This window comes from Thermobia domestica, chromosome 11 (assembly GCF_964235325.1).
Source record: "Thermobia domestica chromosome 11, izTheDome1.hap1.1, whole genome shotgun sequence".
Classification (NCBI taxonomy): Eukaryota; Metazoa; Arthropoda; class Insecta; order Zygentoma; family Lepismatidae; genus Thermobia; species Thermobia domestica.
This window is the reverse complement of record NC_137464.1, coordinates 177,843,343-177,859,683: the sequence shown is the minus strand read 5'-3', so window position 1 is coordinate 177,859,683 and position 16,341 is coordinate 177,843,343. Positions and strand designations below refer to the sequence as shown.

At 35.6% G+C, this 16,341-nt stretch overlaps 1 protein-coding gene across 1 annotated transcript in view; it reads right to left on the bottom strand.

The window, feature by feature from the left end:
- The window catches only part of LOC145664575 (uncharacterized), a 195,473-nt gene that overhangs the window by 13,433 nt on the left and 165,699 nt on the right, over positions 1-16,341 (bottom strand). Inside the window, exon 2 of the mRNA XM_081731354.1 lies at positions 14,938-15,241. Coding sequence (XP_081587480.1) covers positions 14,938-15,241 — 304 coding nt within the window. The remainder of the gene's footprint in view (positions 1-14,937; positions 15,242-16,341) is intronic.

The window sequence follows — 16,341 nt, the reverse complement described above, 5'->3', positions numbered from 1 at the left end:
GGGCAAGTTGTGTTGAACTTATTGACAAAAGGACGGAGGACAGAGTAACACATTTTTGCACCAGATTATACGAATACACAAAGTCCTATTAGCAAGGTCTGCAAGAAAGAAAAAAAAAAACATTGGGTGTTAGAATCCCTAAAATTCTCTTCTAAGTCATTTCAGCTTATTATTATTATTATTATTATTATTATTATTATTATTATTATTATTATTATTATTATTATTATTATTATTATTATTATTATTATTATTATTATTATTAATAATAATAATAATAATAATAATAATATTTTTAAGATAAATCTTTGAATATTAATGGAAAATCATGAAACTTGTATTCATTAATTTGAAAGGTTCGCACTTTAAGGCAATCAAATTCAACCAGGGACGTTGTCAGATGTGGTAAGACGAGAGCAACTCAAATCTTTAAAAGCAAAAGGGATCGAGTAATATCATTTGGTTGAAAGTCACTTTTTTGTGCATCTGTGTAAGCTCTAACTATAATGGTGGATAGCAAACGTCAGAAATTGACCTACAATTAAGTTTGAGGAGTAAGAAATATCGCTTTATATAAAATAAGTTTTGGTTGATTGATCAACGCCCAGGCCAAGCCGCCTAGGCTAGAAACTTGAAATTTGGACAGTGCATAGGATTTGTGACTTACGGTAACATTAACGAAGGTCTTTGGAAATTCGACGAGGAAGGAGGAAATATTATATTAAAATGTCTGTATCTCGGAATCTCTGAAGTTTAGTCATGAAATTCAGTACTTGGATTCTCATTTCAATAGATAAGTATTTCATTATTTTTTCTTCATATTTTACCCAGAAGGAAACAAAATGGGTGGAAAGGGGAAAGAAGTAAGGATTACAATTGTTATAGTAAGAGTCCATAACTCGGAAGTTCTTATGGTTAGAGACAAAATTTGGTATTTGGACTTCTTATCTAAAATAAGACATCTGTCAAGCGTGTTTTGATAATAGACCTAGAAGGGAAGAAAATGAAGTAGACAGGAGGAAATGGGTGGAATTACAATTATTGTAAGATGAGCATATCTCGGGATGCCTTAAGGTTAGAGACATGAAATTTGGTGTTTGAACTTCTCACCTAAAAAATTACTATACGTGTTTCAGAGTTTTTAGAATGTTTGACCTATTGACCTAGAATGGAAGAAAAAGGGATGGAATCCTTCTCTAAGATGTCGATGCCTATGCTTATATGGAGAAGTTTGAATTTCGTGCAAAACTTCGAGCTTAAATGAATTCTATATAAAAGGTGCAGAAGGAAGAACTAAAGATACTACCCACAGTAACATGTGGATATTTGCTACTAGGAAATAAAAACCGACACTATATTCCATTACTTAGGGGAAATGGAGTTTGGAGCGAGTACAATTCGAGCAGGGACGTCGCAGCAAGTGAATACAAAATTTTTGTATACGAAATGAGTTTAAGTAATATTTGTTTAAAATAATTTGGGAAACGAACAGTTTGGTACAGCTCCGATGTTTCTATGTTGTTGTTTTTTTTTTATCCCAAATGATGAATCTTAAAATTGCTCGTCCCCTATTTTGATTGAGGTAAATAAAAATGACAGATTTATCAAATGTTTGTCTTGTAAAGACATTTTAAACGATATATTACTCGACAATTTTCAATATTGTTGAAATGCATTTAGCGACGCCCCTAGTCGAATTTTATTAGCTGAAGATAACCATTCCTCCGAACTATTGGGTTTCTAATTTTCAAAAATTTTTATTCCTTTCAGAAAATACTGAGAGTGCATTTTAATTATTAGTGCCGGTAAATATCTCAAGTTGTTTGTTCGCCATTTTGGAAATATGTTACATAAGGACGTTATAGTCGCTAGATATGATTTTGTTTGAAAGATCTTTCAAATTATATATTATTCAACTCTTTTTTTTTTTTTCTTTCAATGTAAGGGAGACCGGGATGATAAAGACATCTTTATTTATTTATAATGTTTAAAATACAGGTCCAAGAAGTGTTGTAAGTAATATTGGACCTTCCTCAAGAAGCTAAAACAAATAAAACGAATATGTTTTGTATTAATAAAGGTATGTAAAGTGTCTAAACATGCCCCATCACCAGGTCTAGTTGAGGCAGTGCGTGAAACAGGTTGAGGTTGTTTACTTTTCAATGGATAAACGGGTTTTACACTTTTATGTTTTATTTCATTTATTATCCACTCCAGCACCTCAGAAAAACATTATACTGATACATTCTTCAATCCTTAAAACACTGTCCTGCTATTTTTAAATGTTATGAAAGATTTTGAAAATGTTATAGTCTGACATCCAGGTAGTCACAATTCTAACATGGATAAAACTTCCAAACATCAGTACAGGTGACGTAAGCCCAACAATTGCAACTGAAATACTGGATCTTTTTTTTTTTTTTCCTTTTGGCTTGCTGTTAGTAAAGCTGTCAGTAATGAGTAAACAAGATACAAAACATCATTATCATCACTTTAAAAATGAAATGAAATCTTTAAGTTTTACGTCCCACGCTTATGCCGGTTAGGCTAAAGGAGACGGTGATAACGAGGTATGGGTCAAATGGTGGAATGAAGAAAGTGGGAGGAAACGGGAGAACCACGAGAAAACCCACGAGCACGGTGTTTATCATCACTTTAGTCTTCTATCTGATGTTATCTTGTCTTTTTCCTTTCGAGAAGATCATAAAGATCGTTTCGGTTTCTTGTCTCTGTCTCTCTTTTTTTTCCCATTAACTGCGTCACCTGGAGTGTTGTGATCTGTGCAGCTACGGGAAGCGACTTTCACTAACTTAGAGATATCATAGATTGTTAGTGTTCTACTAGACTTCCCTACCATCCATGTATTAGCAGCTGGATTTGATGAACCTCTTAAAATGAAATAGCACGAGTATGTCCAGAGTAAATCCTGTGGGAACAATGTGGTAGAAATGACAACACAGTTACACCGTTATTCCTACAGTAATCTAAAACTTCTGCTGAAAGTTATGATTCAGATTGTGCAATAACGATTCATGGTTGTTCATTAGAAGTCCAATGAAGATTTATGGTTTTACTACACTTCACTTCCGTTACAAAATGTACAATCAATCCTATGATTATTTTTAAATCCAGATAAGTTTGAACACCCTATACTTCCAACAGGACAACTTACAACAGAATGCGCCCTGTAACCACTCAAGAGAAAACAAAATACGGAGGAAGCTTATAACCAGTCGCAGTAGTGTAGCAAAAGTTGTTTTGCCTACTTGATTCCATGCTTTTAGAAACAACCACTCGATCTGGTTTCTGAACTGTGGCTACTCCCGTCTCGTTCATGTTCCAAGTGTATCCAGGCCGTAGCTTCAGGTATATTAACACAATCCTCGGTTTTAGTCAACATTCTTTTATTAAAACCGGTAGCCCGAGTTAGATTAGTGGATTCCGGTGATCTTACAGAAAGATTCTTGTGTTGTTTAATACAGTTAGTAAATCAATCTGCTGCAATTTGCTAGTTACTGCTTTACCATATTGATTTCCAAACTTACGCACTTCTTGTGGAGTTAATAATAAATATTTGATATTTTCTTTAAGTAGTCCTCAAGCGCTCTCTTCCCTTCTTTTAATCGAGTAGCCAGCACCGAAGGAAGGTTATGAATTGTTACTGATGCTTTCTTCTTTACTCAGTTGTAAACAGTATCGTGCCAGGGTTTGAAGTGGTACACCATTATCTCTGGCAGTGCCTCGGGTATACTTTCCATTCTTTCGTTCCCTTGCAATTCGTAGTATCACGTTTGTGGCATTCCTCTGGCCGACTACTTTAGGTAGTTTCGTACCATTTTGCTGAAAGAAGAAAATCACCTTATATACCCCACAAATGAGTGTATAATTAATCATTAAAATATTAATCTTCATGTATTTATATTTGGATTATCTTTATAAAATTCTAGCATCAATTACCTGCTTCGTTGGCTTAATTTTTTTTTTTTAAATAGTAATATGTTCCGTTAGTCAGTCACTTTTTACTATTACTAAAGCGCTATTTGATATCAGTCATTTTCAATGATTTGTATGTATGTCCCTCCCTTCTCCATGTTGTGGGGCACGGCACAGGAACTGTCATTGTTCATCTCAGCGGCGCCAAAAACTATGACTTCGACACTGATATTGGCCATTTCAATCATTTATATATATATCCCCCAAGTTGCAGGGCTAAATTTAGATTTAAACGGCATCAGAAGTGCCACTGTTCGTCTCAGCGACCCCGAAAAGTGTGGATTCGACACTAATATCGGTCATTTCTGATTTTTAAATGTCTCTCCCCTCTTCCACCTTAAAGTTACAACGTCAAAGTGGTATGACAAAAACCATCTCAGGTTTAAACTTTATCTAAGTTGTAAATTTGATCGAGATCGGTCCGCGGTTCAAGAGTTACTAAGCTTTCTTTATTCTTATATCTTCCCCTCCTAACTCGCTCCCCTAAGTTCTACCGTCAAAGTGAAATTATATATATATAACACCTCAGGCCCGAACCTCCTCTATATTGAAAATTTGATCGAGATCGGTTGGGTGGTTCAAGAGTTATTGGGCCTTATGCAGAGTCGTTTTGGTGTATGATTAGCAAGATACTAAAGGACTGACTACTACAGGAAACATATGTTAGTCGAACTCTTTAGTATGGTACTAATCACCTTTCAGAAAGACTCTGCATAAGACACATTAAGTTTTATTTATTTTGGTATATATATATATATATATATATATATATATATATATATATATATACCGTATATATCCCCTCCCCCAAGTTCTACCGTGAAAGTGATATGATAAAAACCACCTCAGGTCCCAACCTCATCTATGTCGAAAATTTGGTTAAGGTTGGTCGGGTGGTTTAAGCGTGATGCACAAAGACAGTCACTTTTTTTTTCATATACAGTGAAACCTGTCTATGTTGGCCACCATCGGTTCCATCGAAAAGTGGCCAACTTACAGAAAATAAGTGTGATTTGTGTATTTTTAGAATAGGATTTCTAGTATTACTTGATTGTAAAATTTTAATAAGCAGTGGCACGACAGCTACTTATAAATAATGTATATAGAGTAATCATAAAAATATACAGTACTAGAAAATTACTATAGTATGCAAGAGCGCCGATTTCTCTGTAAATTTGGGGGGACCCATTCAGATGCAGAAGGTATATATATGAAGATTTTAAGACAAATTGCACTCAAATTATACCAAATATTGTATACTCATAAATAAAATAGGGGCCACATGAGCTTTGGGGGGCCCGGTCCCCCCAGAATCGGCGCTCTTGATAGTATGTTTAATATATATGCATATCTTTCTCTTCCTGAAAACTAGTATGGTACATTGGATTATTCGGATTGAAAACACAATAACACAAACAACCATGAAATAGAAGTGTATGTACGCAGTTTATTGAAATTGATATTATAGCACACTGAGTTATACAGACTGAAAACAAGAAAAGCTAAGGTATAAATTGAGAAATTCATATGCAATTTATATGACTTCTTTTCAGTTGTTACTGAATGGTGGTTCATTCTAGACATATTTGCTTTATTCTTTTTGGCAGATATGCACATTCTAATATTCTAGTTAACTACCTCTTGTTAATGATCAGAAGTGTTTCCCTCGGAGCAAAAGATGTTTTGAGAAAATCTGGAGGGAATTCATATCTCAAAACCTCCGCTACCTTTTGACATGCAGTCAGGTGCCAATAAATGACAATTGAGCTTTAACCTTGAGAATTTTCCGGAATTGCTAAAGCTTCCCACTGATGAAAGGAGCCGATATAGCTAATGGTTTTACCAAAACAGACAGGGTAACAAATACGTACAACCATTTCCTGGATTCCTGTACGTGCTTTTTCTTATTCACATCTTCCTTCACCACTCTTTTATGAGGGTAGTGTTCTGGCCATTGACCTCCAAGGACAAATCGTGCGAATCTATGCTTCTTTGTGTCCAGTCACAAATACAGAACATCTGCCTCTAATATGGGAATTCGAAAGAGTGAAGAAAAATAAACAAAACTGTATTTTTCGTGGCCAAGATACGCAGGTAAATTTATCATTACCATCATAGGGTAAACATTGCTTCAGTGTGGCCAACTTCCAAGATAGACAGGTGGCCAACTTATAGAGTAGTAAGTAACGAATGTCTTATGGGAAAATGCAGGTTCAAGACGAACTAGGCCAAGATAAGCAGGTGACCAACTTAGAGAGGTGGCCAAGTTGACAGGTTTCACTGTACCTCCCCCCTCCTTCTCCCTTACTTTGTACCGTAAAAGTGAAATGACGAGAACATCCCAGTCACTAACCTTATCTATGTTGAAAGTTCGATTTACATCGGTCGGGTGGTTCAAGAGATTAAGAGTCACAAACATAGTCACTTTCAATTTTATAATATAGATTTATCGTTGTTACTCTAACCTGCTGTGGATTCAAATGAAACATTTTTGAATTGCCGTATTTTGTTTACTTGCATGAAATATCACAGTTTTTGTACTGATGACACAATAGACATTCTACAATGATATGAAATCAGTTAATGGCAGAAAGAACAACCTGATCAGCAGTGGCTCTGGCTTTTGGAGTCGCATTCCCCATCAGCTGTTCCAAGTAGTTTGCACTGAATTGACGTATTATTTTTCGGGCTCAGTTTTCCAAACAATATATTTTTTGGTGTATATGGTGGCTGGAAAATTTTTGCTCTCAAATGAGCCCAGAATTTCTCAATGGGATGGATTTGTGGCACATTTGGTGGATTGCGCTCTTTGCGCAAAACCTGCACTCCCTCCCGGTCCAGCAGCTGTTGCGTCTCTATTGCATAGTGACAAGAAGCTAAATGAGGCCAAAAGATGTAATTAGCATTCGGATAGTTTTCTTTGATAAATAAGATAAGTCTCTTTCAAATACGTTCATCTTGATATATATTTTGATTAATCGCATCCATTGATTGCTTATGAAGATATGGCCGAGAATGGCCTTTTCTGCTTATTGCCATCCAGGTAAGTAGTTTCTGTTGAAATTTAGTTTTAAACTTAACTTTAACGGATTCAGGGACAGGAATGTGACCAGATCAAAGTACGACATGTTTCCACTAAAATGATACTCATTCATATCAATATATGTTTCATCATCCATTATTACGTCCCTATCATCATTAGAGGCACGAAACTCGTTCTTGGCAATTTTGTTCAGAATGAATTTTTGTTTCTCACCTCCATACGGATTTTTTTTTCTTCCTTTTGATCCCCAGTTCCAGTAGCCATTTCCTCATAACATCATGACTCAATTTTAATCCACGTGCTGCACTTGAAATGGTAAATTCGTTGCTAGCGTCTATCAGTGACACAATTTTCTCTTTGTTTTCTCATAATCAATTTTTCCTTTCCTCCCCTTCTCTTTTTTAATTGAAATCCCATCTTTGATCCTTTTTAATGTTCTGTACACAGTTGGAAGATTCAATCCTCCTTTTTGAAAGTGTTTCACGACTTCAACGTCAGAGAGGCCCACATTCCTCAGCACGAAATTTCGAACACGAGTCCGATTGACTTCCGCTTTCGATGGTTGCATGTTTCCTACTGATTGTCTCCTCAGCTAATACTGCCTGTAATCACTATACAAAGAGTGTAATGTATGAAACAGTACAAACAGCAGTCTGTTAGGACGTGTGTGTCATGAGTACTATTCGTTCAAAATAGTGCCTCATTTGAATCCACAGCAGGTTAATCATTGAAAAATATAACTTCTAGTATATTATATATTAACACTAGTGGATTAGGGCATTTTTCAGCATACATATTTTAAAGTTTATACAAAGTATCCTATAAGTATCCTTCTTACTATTAAAAAGTAGTATCTAATTAGCTGACTACAAAAATATTATTTGTATTCAAGTTTGCAGTTATTCCATTTCAATAGATAAGACAAATCCAAATTCACTATGTAAAAATGACAGAACAGAAGGCTATAATTTGTATGCAACACTCAAAGCTCTTGCTGTTCTTATTAGCACTTTCTTTTTAAGCAAGATTTTTTTTTTCAATAACCGATGCAGTAAGTAACTTAGCATAATGAACGGGTTGGTCTCAACCATTCTCAACAAGTATGTCTCAACCTACCCCGAACACGCCATGTTACATTTTTTTTTTTCCTGTATTGAAATGACTGTGAACGGGAATTCTTTAAGACTGCACGATTGTTTCAAGCTAGTTATTCAGAGTTTAAAAATATGTAAGATCCAGACTGTATTTCGCTGTATAGCCTCAAGTGGATTGAACTTGGAGTTCATATATATTTACTTACGATTTGCAAAACTCTTTCTTCGTAAGAAAGTGTTGCGTCGTCCAACCATCGTGTAACTACAACAACTAGTTTCCACCAACAATGGCACGTCTTTGGTGGAAACATTAGTATTGCCAGATTAAAGAGTACATTTTATTAGCACTGTCTCAATCAACCTGCGCCCCAACTAGACCTGGTCTCCCCTATTCCCGCTAATAATGTCCCTTGGTCGAATTTGGTTCTTTAAAATGTTAGTCCCTCAAATTATTGGAATACAGATTTCCGTATTTTTCACTAACACCAATTGATTCTTAGGTAAAAGGGTGGACTCAGGCTTGTAGGACATTCGCTGTATACGAGGAGCGTCCAGTAAATTCTCGCATTTCCTCCGAATAGCCGGAACACGAAACTGTAGTAATTATTTAGACAACAGTATATTTCTTACATCTGACGATGAAAGTTGCAAAAGTAACTGGTTTCTCTCCCTATAATTGAAAATGGCACCGGACCAGTTTATTCCAGTGCAGAAACAGGAAGTAGTAATTTAATTTCCCGTGAAAAAAGTTTCGAGACTAGACTGTAGCACATTCAGTAGTGTTTGAACGCTTTCATGAAAATCGTGGATTTATCGAGGATGATCGTTGTTAAAGGTGGGCCGAAAAGTTCCACTACAAGTGAAGCCACACAGTATTGGAACAAGTCGCCTTAAAAGATCAGGAGTTGTATGCGAAGTTATGATCACTATTTCCATAAGCTAAGTTCTATATGCGTGTCATCAGAATCACTTCAGTTTCCAGTCTCAAAGTTACGTTTGTGTGTGTGTCCACTATACAGCCACGTTCAGTCACTGAATTATACAATAGGTATCGTCTTGGCATTGCAAACAAAGACTGTGATCCATACTCGACTCGACTCTACTTGATGTACTGTCCGACTACTTTCAATGCATGTCTTTTACAAACACCACGATCAGGTTGTCCTCTGTGTTTTGGAGTGTACTGAGACATTCAAACTCCCACCTGTATCTTCTACAGACTCACATTCTGTAAAATGAATTCCATTTCAATAGGACGATGATTTTTAAAACTCCAAATTAGGAAAGATGTTGGATACCTAACCGCTCTAAAATGCTTAAGTAAGATGTACAGTACTTTGTTAGTTCTTTTATTTTAGTGTTCCTAGTAATAGGCCACAGCACGAGAATACGCTTCTCATGAAATCAGCGGTCAAGCAGTGCCGGGTCTGGTCAGAGAGAAGATGATTGACCGTTTGTACTTAGCAGATGGGGGTTGGAATTGAGGCGTCCACCTAGCATCGTGAGGATAATTAGGGAGCTTTTTTTTAAAGAAAGAAGTAGCAAACTCCAGTATAGGAACCCAATATTAACTGCGAAGGTAACCGATGTATTGATTACACATCGTTCCAAAGGCATGAGGGAGTTCTGACGAAGATTGGGTTTGAATGAAAGGATCGAAGACTCATAGGAAATTATGAACCAAGAAGTAAGTGTTAGAGTAAGAGAGTGCAGTTGGAAGGGGAGTTTGACAGAAATGTTGTCTCCCAACAATTTTATTTAATAAACAAAGACAGACATATATTGTCACGGACTACGTGAAACTTATTTCTTAAAAATTTTCTTGTTTATACTTTTACTTCAATACTCTTCAATATGATTTGCAAAGGACAGTGAAAGGAAACTTTGAATATTTCAACACTCGATTATAATTAACTGAAGAATTCTTTACTGTAAAAACTACTTTGTAATTCTGTCTTTGAATTTGTTTCCACTGCCTTACACAAGTCATCGTGTAAATTCATACATTGACAAAAATGATGATAGAAGTATATTTTTGTAAGAACACTTACCTACTATTTCACCACGAGTACGGTAAGTGCATAACCTCAGCATTAGTCGACGAACAAAAGGATTTGGATTTCCTAAGTCGTAGCATTGCGACTCTAACTTAAAGAAGAGGACTTAGTATCCAACCGTGGATCCGACCTGAACATTAGAGTTATATTGAAGTGTATCATCTACAGGACTTCTGTTAGACCAATATCTGTAAGTCTAAGGTATTACTCATTTCATATTTGTCAATGTCTAATCATGATATGGTACTTAGAATATTTCAGACACGAATAACACAAATTAAATGCATTAAAAATTTCCCCAGAAACTCTATTCTTTCATTTCACCGTAAACAGGATGATCACGAATATTGGTGTAGGAATTATCGACGTCTCGATTTCTAAGAAAAAGTTGGTGTTTGCTACTACTATACATCTCGCGTATGCCCGTTCTATGTTAATCATAGGTAACTGATAGCATAACCGCATGGTGGAGACATTAAAATTATGAAACAAAACTTAGTACCAAAGGATTATGTATAATATGTAAATTTAGTTTCTTTTTTAATTGTCTTAATCTATCATTGATTCCAATACTATCAGAATTGAAATAATGTATCTTATATTTTGTAGTCTCAAGTTCAATAGAATTTATTAATGGCATGTCTTTTCGGAAAATAATTGAAAAGCAAACATAAACGATTGATGAACTAGACTGTATGCTTGATCAGATAATTCAATGTGTAACAGAAAGAAAGACAAAAGAAAGTAGAAAAACAAACATGAAGTCACTCAGGTTTCTGACACGAATGTAAAGTTTACATCAGCATTCAGCAATTAGTTCTCAATACAGGCGAGCAAAGTTCAATAAACATGCAGGCAATTCCAGTTAATGTTCGGACAGAAATGCAAATTGCCGCGTTTTGATATTAAATGCGGAAATGATATAGTCTCATGCTTACAGAACTTTAATGATTGTTGAGATAAACAGATATGACAATAACAGGAAAATGCGTTGTTGCCAGTTGTATTTAAAGGTCAGAATAGGCAGTGGATTAAGAATTTTCTAGATAGAAAACATGTAGGTGAAACATCGTATAGATGAAGAAAGAGCTAATAAACGAATTCAGAAATTCTAATTTTGCTTTAGATATCGGAAAGAGAATTAGGTTAGAAAAAGAGAGTGAATTATAATAAACTTTGATTATGACATGCTAGCGTGAATTAGAGACCTGCACGGACCGAATTTTTCGGCCCGAGCTCAATTAAGCCCGAATGTACCTAGGGCCGGCCTAGCCCGAGCCCGAAAATTTTGGAGATTTTCAGCCCGGCCCGACCCGATAAGTTTTTTTTTTAAATCTTGGCCCAAGCCTGGCCTGGGCCCGATAAATTTTAAAAGTTTTTGGCTCGACCCCAGCCCCAATAATTTTTTAAAAAATTTAGCTCGAGCTCCAATCTTTCTCAAAATTTAGTATTAAACTTGACCTAACCTCAGAATCATTTTCTAAACTTTGGTTCACAACCTGACGCTTGCCTCCCGAATTGTACCATTGCCTCCTAGAATTTTGCCTGTCATCGAGAGAACAAAAACTCCATTTCCTGTAACAAAAATCTAACTTAATTGATTTTTAGCATAAAGTGAAGATGGCAATATTGTTTAGCGACAGGCAAAACTTTCCCACCCCTTTTGTCATATTTTGGGTTAAGTGAAGGTCAAGGTCAGAGCTTAATTTACCGCGCAATGCCTGCAATCCTCTATAGTGAAAGTGGAGCCGCTAAGCAACACAAACTGTAAATAGCTATTGCATTCTTTGTAACATTTTTCACGGGCACACGTCTTCAACGTTTGGTTTTGTTCCAATTATCGGCCCCAGCCCGGCCCGACCTGAAGAGAAATCAGTGTCGGCCCGTGCAGGTCTCTAGCGTGAATAGAGAAATTTGACAAGGATATGAACAATGCTAAAAAGATAGGATTAATTGCATTAGTTTTTTTTTCGCCATACTATTTAGATAAGGTAGGGACCAAATCCTATAATAGTATAGATCCGTTTATAGAAGAGATACTAAAGGTTGAAAAGAATAAATATAAAATTGAAAGGGGATAACAACATGCTAAAGGTAGAGAAAATTCAGAATCAATTTCAGTACAGAAATTGATAAGCAGAATTAGAAAACCAGTAAAGATAGGCAACTCATCAGAGAGTGATTCGGATGATGATGTAGTGGTGGCAAAAGAACATAAGAAAAAAATCTTGTGCTAATCAAAAAGTAGAAGAAAAAGAAATTAAAGTAGAGTCATCCACTAGTACATAAATGGCTAGGATTGAGGAAACTTATAGTGAAGGGTTTGCATAACGAAGACTGTATTCGGTAGGTAGTATTAAGATTAGATGTACGGTTTGCAGGTGATAATGCGCTTGTTGTGGAATGTGAGAAGAAAATTAATAAGATGCTAGAAAATTTGAGGAAAAATTGCGAAGAATATGGGGTGAAAATAAACATTAGAAAGACGAGCAATGGTGACTGGAACGAAGCGGTCGGTATCAAATATAAAAGTAGAATATGAGAAAGTAGAACAGTAGAAAGCACATTAACTTTCAATACTTGGTATTATGGTATTCAATACTTCCGATGGTATTATTAGTGAGGGCTTAGAATGGGAACGTGAAATGAAAGCAAGGATAGGAATGGTGAAAGAAGCATTTAGGAAGGAAAGTCTATTTTATGGGTTCTTGAACAAAGAGTGAACAAAAAGACTCAATATGTTTCGTGTGGAGTGTTGTACCCCAAAGGGTGGAAACATGGACCTCATGCGAAAGTGATGAAAACAGATTGGTATCGAAATGTGTATGTGAAGAAGAAGGGAGAGAATTAGCTGAGCTGAATGGAAAACAATTCAGGTAGTGTTAGGAATAAGAGGGTAGAGAAGAATAATTTTAGATGTAATTGAAAAGAGAAAGGAAAACTGGTTTGGACATTAACTGAGAAAGGACTACATCATGAAAGTCGTGCTAGAAAGTATGATGGGAGGAAGAGAAGAGCTTTTTCTCAAATCTACAAATATCCTCTTTTCTAAAATCTGTCATAAAATTTTGATAACCCTAGCTACAATTGAGGATGGCATTAGAACAGAAAATTCCTGGGATGAGAACGGAAGTGTTAGCTGAAGACCGCGGTGCATGGAAGCTTCTTCGGCAAGTAACCTACTAACAATGGCAGAATACGTATGATGATGAGAAATACTTTTCTTTCATTAGGTAATCATTGCTTTTCTGGATATAGCCTGTTTTAATAATGTTACAATGTGCTCATCGTATAAGCAAACGCTGAGAATAAATAACAACGGTTCAGTTCCAGTCCTGTCATCAACCTTATGTTTAATGGATTGATAAACATTTTCCTTTTTTCAACATTTAACGTACAAGGATCAGTTAGGCCTATAGGTTTTGCTGCACGCATGCATCGTTTCTGACCGTGTGTGTGACGTGACCGAATCAATTCAACCCGTTAAAGATGTTAACTAGCACGGGTTAATGGTAATTTGTCTAGGTAGTTTATGTATTGACAGGTTGTGTAATACTGTGTTGCGTGTGTAATATGGCAGCCGTAAAAATGAAGGTGCAACGAAGTTTAAAGAAATTTTGCTCAGGTTGTAAGAATCGATTATCAAAGTCACGTAGACCAGAAATAGTGGATTCCGATGACGTGTGCAACGCCATAGAAACAAATCCCATAACTAGCATTTGGGAGCTATCACTCAAGCTCGGTGTCTCACAGTCCAGTATGTCAACTTGACGACTTCCGCAAAAGCATCGACAGTTGCAAACACGAACTGACCCCAGCTCAAGCACAGAGACGAGTTGATGTGTGTAAGGAACTCCAGAAAAACCTTGGTGAACTGCGTTTTCTGAAGGAAGTAACAAAAAAGAGAATATTCTTGGAAAGAGAATATCCTTAAATTCTAACGTTTATAAGCAGTAGTTAAACCAGGGCTAGTTGCCTAAATCTGACGCGTAACACGAGAGTTTTAAACATAATGTGATACTCTGAACTAGTGGAATCATAAGAAGATAATTCACTATAATTTCGTTCCGGATGGTCGAACCATCAATGCTTACCTGTACTACGACCATGGAGCGGACGCATGCCATTCTGTACCAAACATACCTGGATTGATGAGTAGAAAGCGAGCCATTATGCAGCAAGACAACGGAAAGCCTTGTCCTTTTCATACGACGTGAAATAAACACAAAGAAACTTGAGGGCATTATAATGGTGCCATACCTAGCCTATAGACCAGACACCGTGTCTTCAGCTTATTCCAATCCATGGCCCATTTCTCGCGCTCGTGATGCTTCAACAACCAAGAGAAGCTGAAAGCTACATGCAGACAGGAAGGACAAAAATTTGTATTAGCGACAGATCCAACAACTGTCTGAAAGGTAGCTTCAGATGTGCAACACTCTGACTATTTTGAGTGCTAAACAGCTTTATTTGTTAGTAAAATGAGGTGAATAGATTGTCGAAATGTTGGAAAATTTTAAGTTGCCCTTGTAGACTTGCTAATAAACATCCACAAACATTTCCGATTGTTTGCGTAAAGAGTTGACGGTCTAGGATAAAAATCAGTAACCAAGAAGAATTCATAGACGAACTGTGTGAAGAAGTTTGAGGGGAAATTGAAGGATGAACTAGGATGAACTAAATGTCAATTTAATATCTTTTAAAGTACCTATCCAACTCCTTTTAACAAATTATAGTGACTTTACCATACCTGACTTCGTTGTCTAAATGTTTTTTGTCTCTCGTATTATTTGCTGTTGCCCTTGTGACTGTAGCCCAACAACACGACAGCTTTTCAATTTCAGTTATTTGGTACTTGTAAAAATTGCTGTAGTTGAGGAACAATGTGCGGTTTAAGATGTAAGTCAAAGGATCCGGTCCAGAACACTTGATGGGTTTTGGCATTGCTACCAGATGACGTATTGATTTATCCAGCGGATCATAATTGAGCATTCTGCAGCCAGGATCATCCACTAGGTAACCCAACTTTTCTGTCATCTCAAGGACGAATTTACCTGTAAATAAAGAAAAAAAGACATATAGATAATGTTCTAACATTTAAAAAAAAAATCCATGTTACCTGTCCCACAATCTTAATGGTAGTTTTTAGATTTTTTAAATTGATTATTATACTTTATTTTCTATTAATATTCATTTGAAATAACCAGAAAAGATATTTGCAATTAAAACTAAAATCTTTATATACAAAAGGCAAAGTCCTGAGTAACTGGCTCATCATCTCCCAGCTAAAAATGCTGAAGCTAGTGACGAGAAATTTGGATGCTAGGCAAGACTTAATTACTGTGCTTCAAGAAAATACTCCTGTCTCAAAAATCGCAAAAATTGTGATCAGTATTTAAATTCTTCATTAAATATAAACAAGCCTTTATTATTACATTCATTCCTTCATTTATTGCATCCGTTAATCGTCATACAACGAAATTGGACATGTAAACTTGAAATATACATAGACATATATCCATCTATTACATTTAGATTACTCTAAATTCACTAATATACTTTATTATACATTTTTACATATAGACCTCTACGAATTATTTTGAATATATTCTTCATTAGAGTAAAAGCATTGTTTTATCATATACATTTTAAGTTTGATTTTAAAAGTTATTGACAGAAATCTGATTCTTTATATGACGGAAGTAGCTTATATAATAGAGTACCTTTGTGTATGACTGTTTTATTATATATGTTTGTTCTGTGTGTATGCAAGTAAAGAAGAGTCAGGATTTCAAGTTCTTTAAAAATATTTCTCAATGGGGAGTTCATTTTACTCCTGCTAGTATCCTTACCATTTTCTTCTGTAGTCTAAAGATGACAAGACTTTTGGGGGTACTTTCCCAAAACATCAACCATAAACTTGATTAGAATGAAAATTTAAGTAATATATACACACTTAGCTATTTTACATTAATCTTATCTCTTACACATCTAATTTGCATAACACGGTTTGCTGAACTTGGCTCTTACATGTTCTATTTGAGGCTCCCAATTGAATTTTTATATTATATATATATATATATATATATATATATATATATATATATATATATATATATATATATATATATATATATATATATATATATGTATA